At 42.5% G+C, this 27,334-nt stretch overlaps 2 protein-coding genes and 1 pseudogene across 3 annotated transcripts in view; 2 read left to right on the forward strand and 1 right to left on the reverse strand.

The window, feature by feature from the left end:
• Nucleotides 1–8,914, forward strand: part of LOC109908785 (tyrosine-protein kinase Yes) — a 53,861-nt gene extending 44,947 nt beyond the window's left edge. Inside the window, exons 11-12 of the mRNA XM_020507480.2 lie at nucleotides 3,448–3,579; nucleotides 6,665–8,914. Coding sequence (XP_020363069.1) covers nucleotides 3,448–3,579; nucleotides 6,665–6,873 — 341 coding nt within the window. The 3' untranslated portion in view covers nucleotides 6,874–8,914. The remainder of the gene's footprint in view (nucleotides 1–3,447; nucleotides 3,580–6,664) is intronic.
• A 212-nt stretch (nucleotides 8,915–9,126) lies between these two features.
• On the forward strand, nucleotides 9,127–15,520 carry enosf1 (enolase superfamily member 1). Of its 2 annotated transcripts, XM_020507478.2 has the most exons (15): nucleotides 9,127–9,589; nucleotides 9,738–9,840; nucleotides 10,143–10,258; nucleotides 10,372–10,458; nucleotides 10,853–10,879; nucleotides 11,339–11,411; nucleotides 11,606–11,644; nucleotides 11,836–11,918; nucleotides 12,578–12,700; nucleotides 12,789–12,923; nucleotides 13,193–13,234; nucleotides 13,357–13,486; nucleotides 13,688–13,787; nucleotides 13,949–14,030; nucleotides 14,132–15,520. In XM_020507478.2, the coding sequence occupies exons 1-15, from the start codon at nucleotides 9,500–9,502 to the stop codon at nucleotides 14,216–14,218; spliced, it is 1,317 nt and encodes a 438-aa protein (XP_020363067.1). In that variant the 5' UTR covers nucleotides 9,127–9,499; the 3' UTR covers nucleotides 14,219–15,520. The 2 variants fall into 2 exon arrangements, with proteins under 2 accessions (XP_020363067.1, XP_031652090.1); XM_031796230.1 differs by lacking the exon at nucleotides 11,339–11,411.
• A 4,939-nt stretch (nucleotides 15,521–20,459) lies between these two features.
• On the reverse strand, nucleotides 20,460–26,461 carry LOC109909607 (zinc-binding protein A33-like; annotated as a pseudogene).
• Nucleotides 26,462–27,334: the final 873 nt, after the last annotated feature.

A 27,334-nucleotide genomic window follows, 5' to 3' on the forward strand; every position in this document is an offset into this window, starting at 1 on the left:
TTTTGGCTTCAATAGAGTGGTCAGGGACGCGCAACTATAGTTTTCCTTCATTAGTGCAACACAGAAAATAGCTTCATTTTCGTCAGATTGACAACACAAGTGCAATGCTATTTGGCTGGCAGCTACACAACTAAATGAGCTAACAATTAAAAAGCAAATACGATGCATGGCCGTGATGTTTGTAATGTTTAGGCCTGTCGTAGAAAGACTGTAGCCAGCTACATTTCCTAATGTTTTGCTTCAAGTTCATCTTGTAAAGCACCAGAGTTAAGTGGCTGCACATCAGTCAGAGCGCGGCCAGCTCATCGAATGCCCGTTAGTGAATTCTCAGCCGAGTTTAGAAGTGCAACTTGCGCACAACATTTGTCTGGTGCCGAGCAAGAAATTACAATAAGAAGTATTTTAGATCCGTGTTCACAAAACACAGCAAGATATTTCTTATGCGTTTCATTTTATTATTATTTTTACCTGTGTGAAAACCGCATAATTCTGTGTTAACGTGACCCCTAAGTTTAACTTGCTATCTAAGTAAGTGGCTGAATTATTAAAGTGATGGGTCATCGTGTTGTGCTAGCATTTGAGAAGTCAAAGCCTTCTGAATGAGTTATTTGTACAGCTGCCTCTGCTATCTTGATTTCCTTGCGGTTTTTTTTCTTCACCTCTCTGTTCTTTGTGGTCTCCTCCTCCCCCCGCTTCTCCGAGCAGAGCAGTCAGGCCCGTTGCCCTAGTGACTCCACACAGACATAGCTTGTAGATATGCTGCTGGAGAGCCAGTACGGCATGCATTAAAACTTTGTTCATTTGCACAATGACTCTCGTCCCTGGGATTAAACACCTCCCCCTGCAACTGGTTTCTGGACTTCCTGACGGACCACCCCCAGGTGGTGAGGGTAGGCAACAACATGTCTGCCACACTGATCCTCAACACTGGGGCCCCTCAGGGTTGTGTACTTAGTCCCCTCCTGTACTCCCTGTTCACCCACAACTGCATGGCCAAACATGACTCCAACACATTAAGTTTGCTGCCGACACAACAGTGGTAGGCCTGGTCACCGAAAACGATGAGACAGCCTATAGGGAGGAGGTCAGAGAACTGGCAGTGTGGTGCCATGACAACAACCTCTCCCTCAATGTGAGCAAGACAAAGGAGCTGATCGTGGACTACAGGAAAAGGCGGGCCAAACAGGCCCCCATGAACATCAACGGAACTGTTGTGGAGCGGATCAAGAGGTTCAAGTTCCTTGGTGTCCACATCACCAACAAACTTTCATGGTCCCTCAGGAGACTGAAAGGTCTTTTCACCCTCAGGAGACTGAAAGGTTTGGCATGGGTCCCCAGATCCTCAAAATGTTCTATAGCTGCACCATCGAAAGCATCCTGACTGGTTGCATCACCGCCTGGTATGGCAACTGCTCGGCATCTGACCATAAGCCACTACAGAGGGTAGTGCATACGGCCCAGTACATCATTGGGGCCAAGCTTCCTGCAATCCAGGACCTATATAGTAGGCAGTCTCAGAGGAAAGCCCATAAAATTGTCAGACTCCAGTCACCCAAGTCATAGACTGTTTTCTCTGCTACCGCACGGCAAGAGGTACCCGGAGCGTGAAGTCTAGGACTAAAAGGCTCCTCAACAGCTTCTACCCCCAAGCCAAAAGACTGCTTAACAATTAATCAAATGGTCAGCGGACTAGTACGTTGACCCCCTCCCAAGGTCTACAACTTGTTGTATTCGGCCCATGTGACAAATAAAGTTTGATTTGATTTGAAACTCACAAAAAATTACATTAGGTAGCTCCTACCTTCAGTGCCCTCGGAAAGTATTCAGACCCCTTGACATTTTTCACAATTTGTTGGCGTTCTAGCCTTATTCTAAAACATGTATTAAATCATCCACCTATACACAATACCCCACAATGACAAAGCAAAAACAGGTTTTTAGAAATATTTGCTAATTTATTAAAAATAAAAAAACGATATCACATGCTGCCAATACCATGCTTCACCGTAGGGATGGTGCCAGGTTTCCTTCAGACGTGATGCTTGGCATTCAGGCCAAAGAGTTCAATCTTGGTTTCATCTGGTCTGAGAGTCTTTAGGTGCCTTTTGGCAAACTCCAAGTGGGCTAATTTTGTTAGCATTCTGGTAATAGACGCCCAATGGTCTTTATTTAAAATCAAATAACTCTGGAAAAATATATATATATTTATTATTATATGAGAAGGGAACAACATTCCCACCTCTTTCATTGTCAATACTAAACATTTCTTTGTTGAAGAATGCCGAAAATGCTGTGATTGAAGAAAGATTGTTCAGAGATTAAATTACATTTAAATAATTATAATTTCTACACACTTTCTACCTGGTTTAAGTCGTTTAAGTTCAGACAAGTATTTTTCCATTAATAAAATATATATACATATATATATATATATATATATACTGAACAAAATTATAAATGCACCATGCAACATGTTTCACTGCGTTACATTAAATTAAATTAAAATATATTTAGGCCCTAATGTAAGGATTTATGTCCTCCCAGGCCCACCCATCCCTGGGAAGGCATAGGCCAACCCACTGGTTGGGCCTAGCTCCCCAATCAGAATGTATTTTTCCTCACAAAGGGGCTTTATTACAGACAGAAATACTCCTCAGTTTCATCAGCTGCCGGTGTGATTGGCTCATTAAATGTCATTATTGTAGGGCCCATAAAATGCATTGAATATATGGCGCATCAGGATTGGATGTTCATGCTGATCAAAGCTCTAATCAAATCCAGACATATTTATATCCTTTATAATGCTTTAGATTGACACTTCAGGTTTTGGTGGGAAATACCGGGTTTCCCGGGAGAAAAGTGATTTATTCTCGGAATGGAACATTTGTAAAATACCGGGAAAATACTCAGCCCTATTTCCTACCATGGTAAATTAGGCTAATGGTGAAAAGCAGATGGTCATATCCAATCGGATTAGTTGAGGTGAGTAAACTCTTTCTCAAGCTTCCTGCTGCTTAACCATTTAAGCCCAATGGTTTCAGCAGAGAACTAACACTCCTTTTCCCACTCAACAACACTCTAAAACCTCAAACCTTTTGGAATGGGACTTTTGATTTTTCACCCCGCTGTGATATATCTATTATGTAGGATTCTTTTTCGATCAATTACCTTGCAATCAGATCACACTTCAACCGTAAAAAAATTCAGCTATGATTCATTTTGTTACGGGAGGTCAATAGTGTAATTGTTATGGCAGACTTGAGTGTGAACTGTAATATCGGTCACCTCTCAGTGGTTATGGTACAGAGCTGTATGTAAAGGTCTCTGATGACCCCTAGTGGAAGTTAATGTTCTGTCTCTCTTCTTTCTCTCTATATTTCCCCCTCTTCTCTCTCTGTCTTTGTCCTTTCCCGCTCTTCTTTTATCCCTTCCCCTCCTGGTTTTTAGGAGCCAAGTTCCCCATCAAGTGGACGGCTCCTGAGGCTGCTCTGTACGGCCGCTTCACCATCAAGTCAGATGGCTGGTCGTTCGGCATCTTACTCACTGAACTGGTGACCAAGGGCAGGGTGCCCTACCCAGGTGAGAACACAGACAAAATGAAAAACCATGTTTGCGTCCCACATGGGACCCATTTCCCTATACAGTTCATTTCCTTTAACTAGAGCACATAGGGAATGGGCACTATGTAGGAATTAGAGTGCCATTTTGGGATGCAGTCCCATAACAACAATGGCAGTCTGTGAGGCTGTCCATCTGGTTAAGATACTTCAATTGTATGATGCCTGAAGCTGGGAAGCAGATTTCTTGTGTGACCAGGAGGAGTAGTCATAAATTAGATGCCAGCGCAATGTAAACAAGGAAGTGACTAATTTGGTTAAAGGTGATCCGTCACAAGTCTTATAGCCTAGACTAGTTAATACTGTCATAGGAAGTGGGCCAGGGGTGACACTGTCTGATTGCTGTTTTTGTCTCTGTGGGGTAAACACACACACACACAAGCTGGCTGAGATTAGAGGAGACCATCTGGTGGGATCTGATCCGGAGATTGAACACCACTCTTGTTTAGAACCATCTGTCCCAGACTGATCGAGCACTGGGGAGAGAGAGGGAGGCTGGCGGGTGCTCTGAAACACTGACACACACAGACACTAACCTTCAGGCTTTAGAACCGAAATAATTTTCCAATCGTTTCGTTCTGAACAGTACCATTATTATAATTTTTTTCCCGTCCAGCAAAATGAAATTCTGAACCGGTTTGAACCCTAACCCTTTCTGTTCATTTTTAAACCTCTTGATATCAACCTTTTTATTACATTTAGCTCAATATTAAATTACTTCACCAATCAGTGCAGGTAGAGCAGGTTGCTATGGAGTGTGCAAACTATTTACATGCATTGTACAGACTATTGTAGGGCACGAGATGCGACTGAACATTTGCAGGTGGGGAGAGACGGCGGAGGAAGAGGCTTGACTTGAAGCGCTGGGCATCTTGTTGTTATGACATTCGTTAGAATTATACCTACGGAGGAGCGGCTTCTACAGTATGAAGGAACTTTGAGTGTCTTTGAACTTCAGAGAGTTGCCTTAACGTTGGACCAGAGCTAGCTAGCTAGCTATCTAAGAAGCGTGTGTGTGCAGAGCGGCACCAGAATTTACTTCGGAAAGTATTCAGACCCCTCGACTTTTTCCACATTTCGTTACGTTACAGCCTTAATGACAAAGCGAAATTAGGTTTTTAGATTCTTTTTGCAAATTAATACAAAAAAATAATAATTGCAATACCTTATTTGCATAAGTCTTCAAGGACATAGAAATTGAGCTCAGGTACATCCTGTTTCCATTGATCATCCTTGAGATGTTTCTACAACTTGATTTAGAGTCCACCTGTGGTAAATTCAATTGATTGGACATGATTTGGAAAGGCACACACCTGTCTACATAAGGTCCCACAGTTGACAGTGCATGTCAGAGAAAATACCAAGCCATGAGGTCGAAGGAATTGTCGGTAAAAGTCCGAGACAGGGGTGTGTTGAGGCGCTGATCTGGGGAAGGGTACCAAAAAACCTCTGCAGCATTAAAGTTCCCCAAGATCACAGTGGCCTCCATCATTCTTAAATGGAAGAAGATTGGAACCACCAAGACTCTTCCTAGAGCTGGCCACCTGGTCAAGTTGAGCAATCGGGGGAGAAGGGCCTTGGTAAGGGAAATAACCAAATACCCAATGGTCCCTCTAACAGAGGTCTAGAGTTGCTCTGTGGAGATGGGAGAACTTTCCAGAAGGACAACCATCTCTGCAGCACTCCACCAAACAGGCCTTTATGGTAGAGTGGCCAGAAGGGAAGCCACTCCTCAGTAAAACGCACATGACAGCCCGCTTGGCATTTTCCAAAAGACTTTCAGACCATAAGAAACAAGATTCTCTGGTGTGATGAAACCAAGATGACACTCTTTGGCCTGAATGCCAAGCGTTACGTCTGGAGGACACCTGGCACCATCCCTATGGTGAAGCATGATGGTGTCAGCATCATGCAGTGGGGATGTTTTTCAGCGGGAGGGATTGGGAGACTAGTCAGGATTGAGGCATAGATGAACGAAGCAAGGTATAGAGAGATCCTTGGTGAAAACCTGCTCCAGGACCTCAGAATGGGGTGACGGTTCACCTTCCAACAGGACAACAACCCTAAGCACACAGCCAAGACAACGCAGAAGTGTTGACAAGTCTCTATGTCCTTGAGTGACCCAGCCAGAGCCCGGACTTGAACCCGAACAAACATCTCTGGATAGACCTGAAAATAGCTGTGTAGCAACGCTCCCCATCCAACCTGACAGAGCTTGAGAGGATCTGCAGAGAAGAATGGGAGAAACTCCCCAAATACAGCTGTGACAAGCTTGTAGCGTCATACCCAAGAAGACTCAAGGCTGTAATCCCCGCAAAGGGGTGCGGAGTAAAAGTGCGAAGTAAAGGGTCTGAATACTTATGTAAATGTGATATTTCCATTTCATTCCAAAAATGTATTAGCAAAAAATGTCTCAACCTGTTTTTGCTTTGTCATTATGGGGTGTTGTCTGTAGATTGATCGGGGGGGCATTTTAATCTAATTTAGAATAGCTTGTTACAAAATGTGGAAAAAGTCAAGGGGTCTGAAAAACCTTCCGAAGGTGCTGTATAGCATCCTTAACTAGCATTTAAAAAGTTTATCCATTATTTTCTAATTAAATATCTCTCTCCCTAATTTCTGAATCCCGCTTGTAACATCAGCAGGCTACAGTAGACTATGCCTCGGAAGGGGAGGGGCAGGCAGCCTTCACGCACTGGCAAAGGTTTTCCAGCTGGCATGCAGACAGCGGAATACGTTTCTAAGTGACAGAGGGCTTTTCATAGGTGCTATGTAGTGTTTTTTTTTGTGGGACTGAAAAGAAATGCCCGTAACATAATATAACGTTATTAACCGGTTCCCATGCTTTTAAAATAATGCTTCTGTTCCGGAAAAGGATAGATCACTTTCATTACAGATTCTGTTCCTTGAAAAATTTCATTGTTTTAGGATCTGTTCCCTGAACCGATTCCAACCCCTGATTCAGGCCTCCTTTTTAGGCCTCCCCTTCAGGCCTGCCCGCGCTCTGTTATTTATCTCTTTCTTTCTATTTCTCTTTCTCCACCCAGGCATGGTGAACAGGGAGGTCCTGGAGCAGGTGGAGCGGGGATACCGTATGCCCTGCCCCCAGGGTTGTCCCGACTCCCTCCACGAGATGATGAAGCTGTGCTGGAAGAAGGACCCCGACGAGAGACCTACCTTCGAGTACATCCAGTCCTTCCTGGAGGACTACTTCACAGCCACGGAGCCACAGTACCAGCCCGGGGATAACCTATAGTCAGGCCTGGCCGCAGCGCAGCCCTGGACCCCTTCACCGTGCAAAGTATCCCTCCACCCAGGAGGAACAGACTTTGATACTGACGCATGGAGATTAAATGCTATGAATAATGTGCTTCAGAAAAGGCAACTGGAAGCTTGGTTATCGAGTTGCACAAACCACTGCTATCCTTGATGATAAAAAATAAATATGCTTTTTTTTTAACACTAATTTTTACTGATAATTTTGTCTTTTTTATTTCAGGTACTACAGGTCTTAGTTTGTATGACTTTACTCCTTTTGTTCCTTTGGTTTTTTTTTATTCCTCAATTTCCCACATGGTTATAATGATCATGTTATTTTTCGAAGTGACCAATCATTCTGTTGTGTTGTTTCTAAAATCTTTGTTGAACTGTGAAAATGCCACATGAGAGAGATGGGTAGCTGCCCTTGTAATAAGAGCTCTTCAAAATGGTGGATGAGAGAGAAGGGTGTACTGTAAGCGATGAAAATATTGTCAAGTACTGTGGGAATATTTCAGTTAGGATAATTCAGTTCTGTGTTCAGTACATTTCATCAGTTCAACTGGAAAATGCTTTTTTCTCCTCCTGTGTTTTTCTGAACGATTGACTTGAGTGACGCGGATCAGGGACAGTTGCGTGGGTCCGTCTAGTCTGCTCATTTTCTATTTTATTTGTTGATTTTATTCTATGTAACTGTAAGAATAATTCATATCATGGACATGGTTCAAGGTTCATGTGAAGCCTTCCCTTCGAGTCCTTCAGTTGGACAACACTAAGGCCATCATGTTGTGTCCCTGACAGACCATTGCTATGCCAAGTTAAATCGCCTCTTTAAAGATCACTACAGAGTATTTTCTGCATATGTAGTTGTAAGATGAAGTTGCCCCTAAACACTGATCTTGGTTCAATTTAGCATTTCCCCTACTAATTGTTATGGAAAGGGAAGCTGATCTTAGATCTGTACCTAGGGGAAACTTCACCCCAGAGCAATATATCACTGTGAGATGGGAGAATATTCAGCTCTCCTTGCAAAGCCCACAGCCCTGTAGCTCACTAAGCTACATGCCAATGTGTCTCGTCTCTGCACATATCATTGCACTACACAAAAACAAACTAAATATTCACCCTTATTTCCAGATTTGAATTTGTTGATACAACCACCTGATTTGGCCATTACATGCCAGAAATTGGTTCTACACACCTATGTTAAAGAGGACTTGGCCTTCTCTTTTACATGGAGAAGTCCTTCAACAAACGTTATCTTTTGGATTGTATACTTGACTCATCCTCACGTGTTTCATTTTCAGATCTAAAAATAGTTTTAAAAAAAGTAACAATTTTGCCTTTATGGGAATATATTGCCAAAGCACCTGAACTGTTTTATGTTGTCTACATGTGATTTTATTTTGTGAATGGATTTAATTCAGTCTACAGTTTCAGCCTAGATACAAAGAGAATGAGTTTTTAATTACATTTTCGTTTTTATAAAGTAGCTATAAACCAGTGAGCAGTCAGTTATTTTAAGACTGCAACAGGAGGAAGCTCAAAGGTCTTTTTAATGTGTCATGTCACATCAACAGTTGTCATTTTACTCCTTTGTTTTTCTTTAAACTCATCAATTTAGTGACGCATTTGATTATGCATACTTGCATAGATGGGCAGAACACACATGGTCAGCTGAGGTTTTAAAGAAGGGCTTTCTACAAAATCCTAATTTTATAAATACATTTTAAAAAAGGACAGCAAAGACTAGAATGCAAGTAATAAAGTTGGTGGAAAGATAAATAAATATGATTTAGATATTAATCTGTGGAATTTGTAATTAAACATTACAAAAATTTAACATTTCAGATTTTAATGTGTGCTATTTGTTGAACTCGTTAGATTCATCAGTTTCATACAGACAACAGACAGTTGATATCACGTTTTTTTAAGACAGCTAAGACTAGAATTCAAGTTATGAAGCTGGTGGAGAAATAATTATGGATGCTTATCTGTGGAATTTGTACAGTTGGAAAATTAAACATGTCGGATTTGAATGTGTGCTATTCTTTGTTGAATTCGTTAGATGCAATAGTTTTATACAGGCAAACAAGGAGTTGATGACACTTGTCGAGGCATGAGCTGTCACAATGTTAATATTATTGGCATGAATTCATTTTTTGCCAGTTGCTTTGACGGAGATCTATGAAACTGCCCCGGATTTACCGAAGCTATGGCCCGTCACGTGACCAGATGTATCGGTTAAGGGAGGCCAGCCCTGCTCAAAAGTGAACGGTAATCTGCTCTGCACTCATATTGTCAACAATGCTGCGTTTTTAATCAAAACCAATAACTGCTGCATGTGAAAACACTGAATCCTACTCATTACTCCACGCGCGTCACTTTTGCCGTCGGACAGAACGGAGCACCCGGCTCAAGCCCAAGAGGCAGCCGGTACCCAGGAAGATTGTAATCAACGCCAACCTCGTTCACCCGGTTGTAGCCACTATGATTGCATAAAGTCATGTGAGAATCACACTTTTCCTACGCGGAAAGGCATTTCAACCAATCGCAGTGGGCGAGACTCCATGTTGAGCAAGCGATAGTACACTAGCGGGCTACTTCCCTGTATTAAGAAAACAATGAGCAAAATGACAAAAACAATTATAAAGTTGACTGTCCGCGATGTCAGATTTCCAACATCTTTGGAGCAACATGGTTCAGACGCAATGGTAGGTGCATCAATGCAATGAATGCGTTCTTGCAGAAGTTGCAGACAAAATTGATTTCTGCAGCACTTTCTTTATTCATGTCACATTTTCCCCTACCTATGATAGGCCTAAGGATCATATAGGAAAATATAAATGTTGCTTCTTTCAGCACACCGACCCGGACTACTCTGTCGCCTATGTTGTCATCGAAACTGATCAAGGAATGCAAGGATATGGCTTGACTTTTACTGTGGGGAGAGGCACAGAAATTGGTAAGATTCTTGATCCAACGTTCACCATTTCAATGTGTTATTGAGTGTCCCAGTTGGTGGGCTTTGTTTAGTAGTCTAAATACATGTTATCCACAGCTACATCTTGTGGTAGTATGTGTAAACACAACACAGTCTGGCTTTGTATGCATAGGTGCAACCAGAACATAGGTACTCCCGGATCTCTAAATGATTACGCATTACATGCTAGTTGTCCCCATGTGAACTTATCTGCCAGTCTGAGGATAATACTGTGTACTTTTTTTCAAATTACTTAAAATTTGTCCCTTTTTTAAACTGTGCAGTTGTGTGCGCTGTGGAAGCCCTGTCCGCCCTAGTTGTGGGGAAATCTCTAGAGGAGATTGTGAGTGACTTCCGTGGATTTTACCGTCTCCTCACCAGCGATGGACAGATGCGATGGGTGAGTGTACACAACCACTCCAACACAAACTACCCTAATCAATCCACACTGAGTAACTAACACTTCACTGAAAGACGTGTGTAAGCAGATCCTTTACCCCGGTCTTGTGCCAGATTGGACCAGAGAAAGGAGTCATTCAGTTGGCCACTGCGGCGGTCCTGAATGCAGTATGGGACCTCTGGGCGCGGTCCGAGGGCAAGGTGAGACATTGGATCCCTGTCCCCTATATAGTGCGCTAGTTTTGACCATGGCCCACATTGCCTCAGCAGTCGTTGCTGTCTGAACCTTGTAACTGATTTTATTTATTTTTCAAATGAATTGAAAGCAGTAACCCCTCAATGTACTATATATATATATATATGTGTATATGTATATGTATATGTATATATGTGTATATGTATATGTATATGTATATGTATATATATATATATATATATATATATATGTATATATATATATGTATATGTATATATATATGTATGTATGCAATGAGGGTTTTCATCAGACAGCGACACTATGGATGCCAAGCAATATAGCAAGACCCTTCATATGTCGAGATACTGCTAAAATGACTGTTGTCCTTTTTGTCAACAGCCACTGTGGAAGCTGCTTGTTGAAATGGTAAGTTGCTGATATGGAGAGCTTTTTAGCTTTACTCTCGAGTAAAGCATCAAACTTAAAGGTGTTTTTTTTTGGGGGGGGGGGGGATCATATCTGTATTTTGGATGTAAATGGCATGTTCTAGAAATGTCAAGACAGAAACTTACCCAAACCAGCGATTGACATCCTCGTTCTGTAGTATGTGGGCTCGAACAAAAGCTCCAAATACGTCTTTATAAGTGGAAAAAATGTCAGTATAGTGATGCAGGTCTTTAGATGTGTACAAATGAAATTGTCGTGCCGAACTTTATCCGCCACGTCATATTCAGTTTTGTGCGACATTGAAATATGACCTTGCGGATAAAGTTTGGAATGACACAATGTAATGTGTACACCTTGGAATGTGCTGTAATCAGACACGTTTTTAGGATGAAGTAGTGTATGTACGTGTGCCTGTACACGCTTGTGTTCTTGCCTCAGGACCCCAGAAAGCTCATCTCATGCATTGACTTCAGATATATCACTGATGCCCTTACTGAGGAGGAGGCCCTTGGTACGTCTTGCTGAACACTGTCCATAATATGTTCCTCTATTGGCCATCTGCACTCTGGTTTAACGGGTTCACAAGGTAGTTTACAAACACCATTACCTATTGTCTTTGATCTGCGTGTTCTCTCTTGTTCTCTCTTGTTCTCTCTTGTTCTCTCTTGTTCTCTCTTGTTCTCTCTTGTTCTCTCTCGTTCTCAGATATACTTGTGAAAGCCCAGACGGGGAAGCAGCAGAGAGGTAAGCACACAAAGGGCCTGAGCGACGTTAACGGCTTTGATAAGTGGAGTTTAGTGGCTGTAATTGCTCCTCCATGAAGTGCTTACAATCCCATAATATACTCAGTACTGCAATTATAAAAATGTACCTTCCTCTATTGGAATATGAATTTTATTAATGAAGTGTATTGATGTGAATGTATGACCTCTCAGTGGACCAGATGCTGAAGGAGGGTTATCCTGCCTATACCACCTCCTGTGCCTGGCTAGGATACTCCGACCAGCTGCTGAAACAGGTCTCCTCTCATACATATGCTGTGCATTGGTCCGAGTACCAAATGGCACCTTATTCCCTATGTAGGGCACTACGTTTTACCAGGCCCCATAGGGAAACCTTATATACAGTGTGGTCCTAAATGATTGACACCCTTAATAAAGATGAGCAATTACTGTATTTAAATTATTAAAATACTGGGCTATAATTAATGCAAAAAAAGGGATTGTTTTCTATACCAATACAGTTTTTGAGTTTTTAACAAGTAATACTTTTTTGTTCTCAAAGATAGGGGTCAAAATTGACACCCCTGAAGACTCTTATGAATAAAGGAGTCAAAAGTGTAATATTTGGTCCCGTAGTCCTAGTATGCAATGACTACATGAAACATATGCAGTTCGTTTTGTTTTGTTTTCAAATTATTTTGTGCCCAATAGAAATTAATGGTAAATGTGTTGTCACTTATTTTAAATAAGAATATGTTTATAAACACTTCTACATTAATGTGGATGCTACTATGATTATGTATACTAAGTGAAAAAGTCAAAGATCATACCCCCAAGACATGCTGACCTCCCCTGTTAGTAGTAATTGTGAGAGGTTAGCATGTCTTGGGGTTATGGGTGTCAATCACTTCGGACCCCACTGTATGTCAGTCTGTGTATTTCTATCTTCCTATAGCTCTGCACCGATGCACTAAATGATGGATGGACCAAGTTCAAAGTGAAGGTGGGGGCTGACCTAAAGGATGACATTCGCCGGTGCAGTCTCATCCGGCAGATGATTGGACCCCACAACACACTGGTAAATCTGTAATGCCGTTGGATTCAGTAAACCTCATGCACAGGATTGGCTCAATTCATTCTGCAGCCAATTGTCTTCTCTGTTTCAGATGATTGATGCCAACCAAAGGTGGGACGTAGGCGAGGCCATAACCTGGGTGACCAGGCTGGCTGAGTACAAACCCCTGTGGATCGAAGAGCCCACCTCCCCTGACGATATCCTGGGACATGCTGCCATCTCCAAGGTGATGAGGGAAGGATCTGAGGCCTTGGTTCTTAATTGCTTTGTGATTCCTCACATCCTATTTCCCTGCCTCCTTTTCAACTGTATTAGAGAAGGTCCCTCCCCTTGGACCTTTTCTCCAATGTGTTTTGAGGACTCAAGGAGATGGAATGTGAGAAATTGCGGAAGCACAAATTGAGAAACAGTCATGGCTTCAGAATGAAAGGTTATTCTCCAAGCCTCGACGCTTGTTTCTGCTTAAGTTTAACATCTCTGTTCTTGCCATTGCAGGCCTTGGCGCCGCTTGGCATTGGAGTGGCCACAGGAGAACAGGTTAGGACTCCCTGTGTGTCAATGTTACTGACTCGTTGTGTTCAGTGTTTTACACAAGCGCTGTCAGTATTTAGTCAGTTTATCTGATATGTAATGAATGAATGTTCTTGTGGCCCCTCCAGTGCCATAATAGAGTGATGTTCAAGCAGTTCCTCCAGGCGTCGGCGTTGCAGTTTGTCCAGATTGACAGCTGTAGACTGGGCAGTGTCAACGAGAACCTAGCCGTGCTGCTCATGGCCCACAAGTTCAAAGGTAAGACATCAGCAGTCATATTCATAAAGCATCTCGGAATAGGAGTGCTAATCTAGGATCAGTTTTGCCTTGTAGGTAAGATTGTATGGACGGGGGGGGGGGGGGGCTTGATCCAAGATCAGCAGATGCTTGATGAGTATGAGCCCAGCTGTGTGTCTCTGTGCCCGTGCTGTGTGTTTATCTTTTAATCTATTTCCCCAGTGCCTGTGTGTCCTCATGCTGGAGGTGTTGGACTGTGTGAGTTGGTTCAGCACCTGATTCTCTTTGACTACATCTCTGTGTCTGCCAGTCTTGACAACCGGTGCGTGAACATGGACATCCCAGCCCATCATTCTAAACCATTCAAGCTACAATGACATAATATAGAATATAACAATGACCCCATAATTATGTCAGTTGGTTATAACTGTAATTATTTGAGCTGTGGTCAGGTGCTGAAATAAAATCTGTTCTCTTTCTCAGGATGTGTGAATTTGTGGACCACCTCCATCAGCACTTCAGAAGTCCCGTTGTGATTCAGAACGCCCACTACATGCCTCCCAAGGTATGGTTTCTGTCAAAATGATCTGGTGTTGTGATCATTAATTTAAATGCTGTGGCTCTTTAAGTCTTGCCCATGGTTTCTGTTGGCTATTGTTCCATCAGGATCCAGGCTACTCCTGTGAGATGTTGGAGTCGTCAGTGCAGACACACCAGTACCCTCAGGGGCAAGTGTGGAAGAAGCTCCAGTGACGGGTACGGTGCCAGGCAGTTAAAGTAGATTTTTCAACCAATGATTTTCTTAAGTAACCATTGAAAAATTCCTGTATTTGGTTATCAATGCACAAGATGAAATGATTTCACTTTTGTATGTTTCTAAAAGGGATGTTTGTGCCAATAACTAAATGTATATATTCTTTATTTACCAAATTCCTGTGATACAAACAATATAAAATACACAATTGAATCTAAAAAGGCAACAGGTAGAAACTGTACTGTACCAGAATATTTCAATCAAAAGGAAAACCTCAACCCAGATATTACACTGAACAAAAATATAAACACAACATTTAAAGTGTTGGTTTCATGAGCTGAAATAAAAGATCCCAGAAATGTTCCATATGCCCAAAAAAGCTTTTTTTTTTTGTGCAGAAATTTGTTTACATCCCTTTTACGGCGCATTTCTCCATTGCCAGGATAATCTATCCACCTGACAGGTGTGGCATATCAAGAAGCTGATTAAACAGCATGATCATTACACCGCTGCAGCTTGTGCTGTGGACAAATGGCCACTAAAATGTGCAGTTGTCACAATGCCACAGATGTCAAGTTGAGGGAGTGTGCAATTGGCATGCTGACTGCAGGAATGTCCACCAGAGCTGTTGCCAGAGAATTGAATGTACATTTCTCTACCATAAGCTACTTATGTCATTTTAGAGAATGACTGCGACAGTGGCAGCAGTTTCAACTGTACCAGGCGGATGGCTTGTATGGTGTTGTGTGGGTAAGCCGTTTGCTGATGTCAACGTTGTGATGAACAGTGACCCGTGGTGGTGAGGGTATGGGCAGGTGTAAGCTACAATAAATGAATAATTGCATTTTAATCGATGGAAATTAATGCACAGAAATTCAATGACGAGATCCCGAGGCTCATTGTCGGTCCATTAATCCGCCGCAATTACCTCATGTTTCCGCATAATGCATGGCCACATGTAGCAAGGATCTGTACACAATTCCTGGAAGCTGAAATGTCCCAGTTCTCCCAATATCCAGCAACTTCGCACAGCCATTGAAGCGTGGGACCACAGGCCACAATTAACAGCCTGATCAACTCTATGCGAGGGTGTCGCGCTACACGAGGCAAATGAATGGTGGTCACACCAGATACGGACTGGTTTTCTGACCCATGCCCCTATTTTTTTAAGGTATGTCTGACCAACCAATGCATATCTGTAATCAGAATCATGTGAAATCCATAGATTAGGGCCTAATGAATGTATTTCAATTGACATTTCCTTACATGAGCTGTACTTGAGTAAAATCTTTGAAATTGTTGCATGGTGTTTATTTTTGTTCATTGTAGTTAATTGAAGGCCATTTAAACTGCCATCTACATTTTGATGATGCGTTGGAGATTGTAGTCAACGATCTTAGTCTTCTGCACGGAAGTCATCTCTTTTTTTCCACTGTCCGAATGAGCTTCAGCTTGGGGAAGGGTCGAATCTCTCTGGGGCTGTAAGGGAATCACGTTTGGGCCGCGGCCAGACATTTTGTGTCAGAAAATGATGGATTGAGCCAATGGTTTTGCAATGCGAGTCATCCGTTGACGGATAATGGACGACCGTCCGTCAAACGCACAATATGTAGGCCTTTGTACGTTTTGCAACCAGTCCAAAAATAGTTTAACTTTTGATGGACAAATACAGAAGGATGAATGTGTCTTTGTTTTCATGCGTCTGTGTGGCCATAGCGTTACACACTTGTCACTGCAGTGTGTATATCTCAGTTGTTGTATCTGTCATGAACCTACTTTCACCAGGCTGGAGGGAGAAAGGCAGGAATGAAATACATTATTTTACTACCCTGCTTTTATTATAGACCGGTTATTACACTTAACAGATCATCCTTTGTGTCGAAGGGAGGGTGTTAGCGAATAGGGGATTTAAGCTGGTGTCAACCCCACCTCAAGTCCTGTGATGTGTGGGCGATCATGTAGGTGAGGATGGCGTAGCTGGCGATGTTGAAGGGCACTCCCAGGCCCATGTCCCCCGAGCACTGGTACAGCTGGCACGGCAGCTTCCCGTCAATTGAATACAACTGACACAGGGCAGGGCAGGGGGGCAGCGCCATATGGTCTGGGAACAACACAGGCACAGGTGTGTGAGCAATACAAAACCAACATTGACTGTTAAGTGTATACACAGTGAAGACTGTCAGATGCCTTTGAGGTTCCACGCACACATGATGATTCTTCTGGATTGATCTTGATTGTGTCAACTTTCTGTAGTTAGTCCACACTTTGTCCTGTGTAATCTATAAGGGAAGTATTATCCATGAAAATTAAGCACTAGTTTTAAAAAAATTGAATTGAAACACATATCATAATCCTACAATACCATGTTAGAGTGTGGTGTACCTGCGTGCATATTTCTGTATTCCGCACCATAGTGCCTCCACTGGAAACTATACACAGGTCCCAGGTCTCCCTCATCCCGGTCTCTGAACCCCATCTTGTCCAAGAAGTGTCAGGACCCGTTTGCATCTCAAATCTTCACCCCTTTCTCTGAGCTCCTTGGCATTTGTTGAGTCCTGCAGCATACACACACAGAGAACCAAGACCTGTCAACTTCTCTGTCCCCTGTATGGTATGGAGCACCACCTACTGGATGTAGTATGCAAGTGCGTAGGCAGACCTACAATTCAATGCATTTTAGCTAACACACAAGTGTGGATTATTTCAGAGGATATGGTTTCATTCTTACTTTGATAAACCAAAGTAGTTTTTCAAGAATTCCTTTCCAGAAACTATTTTCGGCGTCAACAAAGGAAACTGATCTGGAATGATAAACAAATTTGCAAGATGGCACCGACAGATGGTTGCCTCGCTTCGAGTCCTTAGGAAACTATGCAGTATTTTGTTTTGTTATGTATCATTTCTTTGATTGTTAGACCAGAAAATCTTAAGTGTTATTACATACAGCCGGGAAGAACTATTGGCTATAAGAGCATCGTCAACTTACCAACATTACGACCAGGAATACGACTTTCCCGAAGCAGATCCTTTGTTTGGACCACCAGCCAGGACATTGGATCTAATCCCAGAGGCCGACCCAAAACAACGTCGCCGCAGAAGAGGTAGACGGAGCGGCCTCCTGGTCAGACTTCGAAAGCGTGTACACTGCTTCCGAGTATATTGCTCGCCAATATCCAGTCTCTAGATAACAAGGTATATGAAATTAGAGCAAGGGTTGCCTTCCAGAAAGACATCAGAGATTGTAACATTCTCTGTTTTGCAGAAACATTGCTCTATCGGGATATGTTGTCGGAGTCTGTACAGCCACCGGGTTTCTTCATGCGTCGTGCAGACAGAAATAAACTTCTCTCTCAGAAGAAGAAGGGCAGGGATGTATGTTTCATGATTAATGACTCATGGTGTAAAAACATCATACAGGAACTCAAGTCCTTTTGTTCACCTGACCTAGAATTCCTTACAATCAAATGCCAACCATATTAAGAGAATTCTCGTCGGTTATTGTCCCGTGCATATACCCCCTCAAGCAGACACCACGACGGCCCTCAAGGAGCTTCACTGGACTCTATGTAAACTGGAAACCATATATCCTGAGGCTGCATTTATTATAGCTGGGGATTTTAACAAAGCAACTTTGAGAACAAGGCTTCTTATATTCTACCAGCACATTGATTGTTGCGCGGGCAAAACACTCAAATTTGCTACTCTAATCAAAGGGACAAAGTGGAGTTGCAATTCAACGGCTCAGACACAATACCTATGTTGCAGGGTCTACAGGCAATTACAGACTACAGAAAGAAATCCAGCCAAGTCATGGACACCAACGTCTTGCTTCATGACAAACTAAACACCTTTGCCCGCTTTGAGGATAATACAATACTGTGGGCCTCCTTCTTCGTGACCGACGTAAGAGAGTTAAACATGTTAACCCTCGCAAGGCTACTGACCCAGAGAGCATCCTTAGCCGCGTCCTCAGAGCATGCATAGACCAGCTGGCTCGTGTGTTTACGGACATATTCAATCGCTCCCTATCCCAGCCTGCTGTCCCCTCATGCTTCAAGATGGCCACCATTGTTCCTGTACCCAAGAAGGCAAAGATAACTGAATTAAATGGCTGACTACCGCCCTGTAGCACTCACTTACGTCATCATGAAGTGCTTTGAGAGACTAGTCAATGATCATATCACCTTCACCTTACCTGCCACCCTAGACCCATTTCAGTTTGCATACCGCCCCAACAGGTCTACAGACGATGCCTACAGCTTAGCCTTCAACATCCATAGTACCCTCCAAGCTCATCATTAAGCTTGAGGCCCTGGGTCTCAACCCCACCCTGTGCAATTGGATCCTGGGCTTTCTGATGACCCAACTCAGGGAGTGGAGGTAGGAAATAACATCTCCAATTCGCTGATCCTCAACACTGGGGCCCCACAAGGGTGCATGCTCAGCCCCCTCCTGTACTCCCTGTTCACTTATGACTGCATGGCCAGGCACGCCTCCAACTCAATCATCAAGTTTGCAGATGACACAACAGTAGTGGGCTTGATTACCAACAACGACGAGACAGCCTACAGGGAGGAGGTGAGGGCACTCGAGGTGTAGTGTCAGGAAAACAACCTCACTCAACATCAACAAAACAAAGGAGATAATCGTGGACTTCAGGAAACAGCAGAGGGAGCACCACCCTATCCACATCGACAGGACAGCAGTAGAGAAAGAAAAAAGTCAAGTTCCTCGGGGTACACATCACAGACAAACTGAAATTGTCCACCCACACAGACAGTGTGGTGAAGAAGGCAGCATCTCTTCAACCTCAAGAGGCTGAAGAAATTTGACTTGTCAACTAAAACTCTCACAAACTCACAACGCATCACCAGGGGGAAACTACCTGCCCTCCAGGACACCTACAGCACCCAATGTCACAGGAAGGCCAAACAGATCAAGGACTACAACCACCCGAGCCACTGCCTGTTCACCCCGCTACCATCCAGAAGGCGAGGTCAGTACAGGTGTATCAAAGCTGGGACCGAGAGACAGCTACTATTTCAAGGCCATCAGACTGTTAAATAGCCATCACAAACACAGAGCGGCTGCTGCCTACATACAGACTCGAATCATTAGCCACTTTAATAAATGGATCACTAGTCACTTTAAAGAAGGCCACTTTAATAATGTTTACACATCTTACATTACTCATCTCATATGTTTATACTGTATTTTATATCTATTGCATCTTGCCTATGCCGCTCTGTCATCGCTCAGCCATATATTTATATGTACATATTCTTACTCCATCCCTTTAGATTTGTGTGTATTAGGTAGTTGTTGTGGAATTCTTAGATTACGTGTTAGATATTGCTGCAGGGTCGGAACTAGAAGCACAAGCACTTTGCTACACTCGCATTAACATCTGCTAACCATGTATGTAACCAATACAATTTGATTTGATTTGAAATAGTTAGCTTGTCATTTGAACAGTCATACCAAGGTCCAGGAAGGAGGTAGTGCTCTGTTATTGCATGCAATTCCCGCCATGTCAAAATATTACATTGGTTTCAGTCGTGCGTTTCAAACTGGATGCTATGGATGCAAGGACACACCATCCATTATATCAAAGGGCTCTATTCAATCTGTACAGCTGAAGCATTACAGATTCTGAGAGAGAAATTTAAAGGTCATTTTCGATTTACCTGACATATGCAGCGTTTACCGTGAATGCAGTCTCCGGCTAAAGCAGGAACATTGCCTTTAAATTTCAATCATGTTGTAATGCTCAACTTCCACGATGCGGAATGAATAGGACCCACAATCATAGGCTATATAGTGTTTGTTTACAAACATTGCACTAACTCTCTTGCACTGACTCTATGCACACACACTGGACTTTACCCAGATACTCACATTCTTACACTTACCCCCCCACCCACACACACGCATTACATACTCCCACTCACACATATAACATGCACACACATGCATACTAACACCACACACCACTTATTGTCACGGCTGGCTGAAGGACTGGACCAAGGTGCAGCATGGTAAGCGTACATTTTTTCTTTATTCAAAATGATGCCGACAAATGAAGAACATAAACCAAACCGTGAAGCTTTGGGCTATGTGCCCTGAACAAAGACAAACTTAACGTCCCACAAAACAGGTGGGGGAAAAGGGTACTTAAGTATGGTTCTCAATCAGAGACAACGATAGACAGCTGTCCCTGAACCATACCACATATAAATACAAAACATAGAAAAAAGGACATAGAATGCCCACCCTAGTCATACCATGCCCTTATCAAAATAGAGAATAAAAAGCCTCTATGGCCAGGGTGTGACACTTATGCTGCTTCTACTGTCTATCTTTCCTGTTGCCTAGTCACTTTACCTCTACCTAAATGTACAGTACATACAGCAGCTACCTCAATTACCTCGTATCCTTGCACAACTTGGTACTGGTACTCCCTGTACTCTTATGTGCTTTTCTACTCCCTGTAGATAGCCATGTTATTTATACTATTTACTTTTATTCATTATTCACTGTGTATTTATTCCTCATGTCACTATTTCAAAATGTTATTAGATTTTCTCACTATTATCTTATCTAACTGCATTGATGGTAAAGGACCCATCAGTAAGCATTTCACTGTTAGTCTACACCTGTTGTCTATGAAGCATGTGACAAATACAGTTTGATATGGGTTCTGATGGGGTTTGACAGTTGTACTAAGCTCATGAGGCATTTATAACACAGTATATTCTTCAAGAATCAATGGGTAAATATAATTTACTTATAAATCCAAAAATGGATGTAGAATCATTTAAATACAAAATTCAACAAAGTCAACAGGTGGATAAAATAAAATAGCCCCCCTTACCCCCCAACCACCACACACACAATACACTATTATACAGAATTTAAAAGAGTAGAAGTTATACCAGTTGACCATTATTGTGAGAAACTAGAATCACACTCACATTATTTCACTTGAGACATTAATCTGTTTATCTCTGTTAGTGTGTCATCTGATTTCATCTTCAAGACATAATCACCATCATTATCAAAGTTAATAATTCACACACACAAAGACACACAGAAACACACACCTCACTGAGAGAACATTGTCAGAGACACCTCTGATTGGCAGATCTTTATATCAGGGTTGGTGGCATTACTACTGGGTCCAACCATACAGTATGGGTACATCCTCTCTTTAAATGTAATGTCTTTAAGTGTAGATGTGAGTCATATATTTGGAGTCGTAGAAAGATACCTCCCCACTGTCATAGTCCAGCTGCACTTTGATCCTCTGGGGTCTCCTCTGCAGAGGGAGGATCCCACCTACTCCTACTTGCTGTTCCTCAACCAAATAGCCCAGATTCCACATTCTGGTGACACAGTCAGATTTTTCTTCCTCTCGATGGACTCTTCGGCCACACCCATATCCCAGAGAGGATGGTCCCCCACCTCCACCTCCCAGCTGTCCTTTCCTGAGCTGAACCCTTCAGAGCCCAGTACAATTTGATAATTCTCAAACCGTTCTAGGTTCATAGGTTGCTGCTGCCATTTTTGACTCACACTGGTCAGGTCGTCAGACAGAGAAAGCCAAGGGGCGGCAGTGTTGGGGTCCAGAGTCACGGGAGCTGTAAGACAAAAGACAGACATTCTGTTGGTTAGAAAATATAATATAAACGATCAATAATTTGTGACCTGGGTTGTTCTAGTGGTCTAAGCCTCAGGAATACATATATAGCAGCAGCATGGGTTCGAATTCGGCCTAGGCTATTTCAGAACACTCCCTTATATCTTAACCTTTCTATCCTATCCAATATAAATAGGTACGGTGTGGAACCGCCCAACTCCTTCAAAATAAACTATCAATAATGTATCATGAAAGTACTTACCATATTAATTGATTTATTATATTGTGCAGTACTCACTGTGTTTGATGATCCCATGCATCTTCTCCCAGATTCTGAACTGCAGGTTGCCCAGGTGTTTGGCTACATTTATCAGTGCTCCTGAGAGCAGCTTTGGATTGGGCAGTGTGCACTGGGTCCTAGGAAAACATTCAGGAGTCAGTGATGCTTTGGGGTTGGGTTCAGAACCAGAGAGAAGAGAGAGGAGGCATATCACTTACTTTTCTATCATGGCCTTGTAGTTCTGCAGATGAATACAAGGACAACATACTTATCAATGTTATCAACAATGTAATTCATATATTTTTCTGTGTGGAATGTATTTAGAATCTATGTTTAAAAAAAATATATTACATTATGTGTCTAAGAGAGAAGAGAGAAGTTCTTACCTGCACCAATGAGATGTCTTCAGTTTGCAGCTCCTCTATCTCTGATTGTGTCTGAAAGTGATAATGTACCCCTGGTCATCTCTTCAATCTTCATCATCTGAATCTTCTGCTGCTCTTCCTCCCCCACTGCAGCTATCCTGGCCTTCTCTTCCTGTCGTAGAAACTGGTAAAGCTTCTCAAACTCCTCCTCAATCTGCCTCTCTGTGTTCCGGGCCTGGCTCTGAAAACAGTGAGAGGAATAGCTCTCACAAGTGAAGTCCATTATTGCTGCAACCTTGTTTGACTTGTACTCACCTTAATGTGTTTAGTTGTTTGAGCACAGATTTGTTGAATTTTCCTTCAGTTTCTCCTCGAGGGGCTTTAGGCCAGTCTGGAATGAGACTTCATCCTGGAATAGGACATAGCCTCATTGAAAGAAACTCATTTTACTGGAGAGAGAGCAGTCTAACTGTATTACTCAGCTGTAACCTTAAACTCTACTGGGTCATTTCATGAAAATAGTGCCTGTTGCATCCCTTTGATAATTTAAGTAGAAATTGTGGACCAATATTGAATTTTATAAGCCTGTTACAGATGTAGGATCTTCATTTGAGCCATTCAATCATAATTAAATAGACATTTTTGTAGGGGTTGATACATTTTCCATTAGGGCAAATCAAGTCTGAAATTTCAAAGTTGAAATGACAATTTTAAAAGCCTTTTTAAAACTCAAATACACTACAAGTTTGCATTTTCTTTAGTGCAGGAAAATTCTCAGCAACAAAAGAGTGATCAAATGAATATCCTACATCTGTATATGATTTGAAGTGCTCTTTAATATAGACCACATGGATTATTCAATAAATCAGATTTTTTTAGAAGAATAAAGACTTGATGAAGTGCCAAAATGCAGCATTTTGACTTGTCCCTCTGTGCACCCTTGACTTCAAGGAAGATGTTTACCCACTTAACCCTACACTTTTCACCATCATTGTAAAGCCCTAGTTATTTTGTTGCTTTGACAAAGTCATTTCTGAAGATAATTTTTTTATCCCTCATTTTTTAAAAATGTTTTTATTTATTTTTTAGCCCTTTTTTCTCCCCAATTTCGTGGTATCCAATTGTTGAAGTAGCTACTATCTTGTCTCATCGCTAACAACTCCCGTACGGGCTCGGGAGAGACGAAGGTTGAAAGTCATGCGTCCTCCGATACACAACCCAACCAGCCGCACTGCTTCTTAACACAGCGCGCATCCAACGCGGAAGCCAGCCGCACCAATGTGTCGGAGGCAACCTTGGTTAGCGCGCACTGCGCCCGGCCCGCCACAGGAGTCGCTGGTGCAAATCAAAATCAAATCAAATTTATTTATATAGCCCTTCGTACATCAGCTGATATCTCAAAGTGCTGTACAGAAACCCAGCCTAAAACCCCAAACAGCAAGCAATGCAGGTGTAGAAGCACGATGAGACAAGGACATCCCTACCGACCAAGCCCTCCCTAACCCGGACGACGCTAGGCCAATTGTGCGTCGCCCCACGGACCTCCCGGTCGCGGCCGGTTACGACAGAGCCTGGGCGCGAGCCCTTAACCACTGCGTCACCCGGGAATCCCCATGTCCCTCATTTTAAGGTCAACCCTGTTATGTGAACTGAACTCTCGTTTTAATATGGTGAAACTATTCCTTTTTTTTAATTCAAAAGAAACAGACTTCTAATATTAAAATCATAGTGTAAAACCTGGTGAGCTGGTTCTATGCTTTTTGGCCATTTATTGGTGTTTTCTGGAGTTAAACTGAGTGGGTCGAGCATAACACGTCAACCCTGTTACTCATAGACAGTCTAGAAATATTTGAACAATATCTACAACTTTTTAAAGCTTGCATTCAATTGCCACTCCCTGTTGCACACAACAAGCTTCCATTCCCCATTTCACAACGGGATTTATGGCTGATTTAAGATGAAATCATCAACCCTGTGTCACCATCGTTGGAAGCACACTCAAACCAACGTGCAGCGTGATCTTGGTTCCACATCTTTTTTATTTAAAGTAAGTGAACAAAACAATAAAGAATAAACAAACTGTGACGACAATGGCGTGCTAACACACACATACACAATATCCCACATATCACAGGTGTAAAAAAAGCTACCTAAATATGATCTCCAATTAGAGACAACGATTACCAGCTGCCTCTAATTGGGAATCAGTGAAAGACACAATCTGTAAGATTTTCTGCAGTTCAATCAATGAATTAATTATATATCAATTGATGTAACTGCATCATCAAGAAAATATTTTTCATGAATGTATCTAATTACATAGGTTATTGTTAGATGATGGCTAATTAACTTGGCTCTTGGTGTCCCCCCGTGAGAGTTTGTTACATTAAGAATATACCTTGCTGCAGTAGAGGTATTTCGAAAATAGTTCAAGTTCCAGAACTATAGCTGTCCTATGAACACATTCATCAAATTGTGTGTTCCTGCAGCTGCACAGAAGAGCTATGAACACTGCAGAGCTCCTTAGATCCTGATGCCAACATAAAGGACTTACCAAACTCGTATGAGCTCTCTTTTCAGTCTTCTGTAAGAAGGACTCACACAAGTTCTTCAAAGCCAGGTTAGGTAATTCCATCGAAGATGTGCTCCTGCAAAGTGGACAGCCTCGAGATGTGGTCTTTTTCCAGGTCTTCTCCAGACATTCTTTACAGAAGCTGTGGCTACAGGACAGGATGAGAGGACGCTCGAAGATTTCACCACACACAGGACAAGAGAGATCCTCCTCTGGGAGAGATGATCTGGAAGCCATTTTCTCAGATGGTGCCACTGACGGAGAGATCTTTATACGCTCCTTCCAAGCTGAAATGAAATGTTTTAGTTTCACCTTTGAAATGAGCACCAAGATTGGACCCATAATTACAAAATGTGGAAATGAGCAATACAATGTGGTCATGAATATTGATTCATTTCATATAACACTAGCTACCTTCAGTTAACTGGTCAGCAAGATGATTGTTTTTCATTCTACGTAGGATATCCAGTGTGACATCCACAGCCATATTCTCTCCATAGGTCCGCACCAGCATATCCACCGTTTCCTCCTCCTTTGCATTCTGCAGTTGACTTGATGGGATGGAGGGACAGCTTTCAAACTGGTTCTGAATCATGTACCACTGCAATCTTTTCAGGTCATTTTCACCCAGCTCTTCCAGAAAGTCCATCAGCAGCTTAGGGACAGGAATAGATGTTGTCATCGTAGAACACCAGATACAGCAACAGCACTACTGGCAGTACACTTTAGCCGTTAATTCTAACTTTGTACATAAGAATCCCGGTGTTGTGTTCGGGAGAGTGAAGGCCACAAACAGCCCTTTGGTAATTGAGTTTGGTGAAACACCTCCAGAAAGGTGAAGTTACAGGAAAGCAGAACTTCTGTAAGACAGAAAAAAACATTAGTTCGCTTGTATGTGGCTGTACTTTTACCAATGACAGAATGATTGCAGTGCAGTTATAGTACACGCTGTCCTCCGTAAAGATATCAAGTCAGACGTTTACCTACATTACTGTTTCAGCTTCTGGAAAGTCACCGTTTTGAGTCAGAATAGGTCTGTTTCATATTCGCTCTTTGTAAGTGTTCAGTATTTCTAACAGTTTAAATCCCAATGTAAATTAAAATCCTGGAGTTAAGGCATGTGTGAAGCCTGGAGCGCTGAAGAGTTAAAATGCTGAACTGTACTTCTCTTCAACAGTCGGGGTAGGGTTTACAGGAAATCAGGAGTCTGGTTATGCGCAGTAATGGTGTACTGTAGATAAGAATGAAAGACACATCACTGACTGTAATATGTCATATACAGGCCACGTATTGTACAGACACGTTCTCATGCATCCCTGCCTGGCGTCTCCCTGTGACTGTATCAGATTACAACAAGTGTAGACATTACTGTGAAACACTTACTTACAAGCCCTTAACCAACAGTGCAGTTCAAGAAGAGTTATATACCTAAAGTAAAAAATTATAATAAAGTAACACAATAGCTATATACAGGGGGTACCGAGTCAGTGTGCGGGGGTATAGCTTAGTTGAGGTAATTTGTACATGTAGGTAGGGGAGAAGTGAGCATGCATAGATAGATAATGGTAATGGTCCTAGACTAGTTGTTCCAGTACCGTTTGCCGTGCGGTAACAGAGAAAACAGTCTATGACTTAGGTGACTGGAGTCTATGACAATTTTATGGGCTTTCCTCTGACATCGCCTATTTTATAGGTCCTGGATGGCAGGAAGCTTGGCCAAAGTGATGTACCGAGCCATACGCACTACCCTCTGTAGCGCCTTACAGTCAGATGCCGAGCAGTTGCCATACCCTGTGGTTGATGCAACCGGTCAGGATGCTCTCGATGGTCCAGCTGTAGAAGCTTTTGAGGATCTGGGGACCCATACCAAATCTTTTAAGTCTCCTGAGGGGGAAGAGGTTTTGTCATGCCCTCTTTCACGACTGTCTTGATGTGGTTGGTAGTTCATTGGTGATGATGATAGTTCATTGGTGATGTGGACAATAATGAACTTGAAACTCTCATCCCGCTCCACTACAGCCCCGTCGATGTTAATGGGGGCTTGTTCGGCCCGCCTTTTCCTGTAGTCCACGATCAGCTCCTTTGTCTTGCTCACATTGAGGGCATCACACTGCCAGTTCTCTGACCTCCTCCCTATAGGCTCATTGTTGTCAGCAAACTTAATGATGGCACACTTAATGATGGTGTTAGAGTCGTATTTGGCCACGCAGTCTTGGGTGAAAAGGGAGTACAGGAGGGGACTAAGTACACACCCCTGAG

Source organism: Oncorhynchus kisutch, linkage group LG18 (assembly GCF_002021735.2).
Source record: "Oncorhynchus kisutch isolate 150728-3 linkage group LG18, Okis_V2, whole genome shotgun sequence".
In the NCBI taxonomy this organism is placed as follows: domain Eukaryota; kingdom Metazoa; phylum Chordata; class Actinopteri; order Salmoniformes; family Salmonidae; genus Oncorhynchus; species Oncorhynchus kisutch.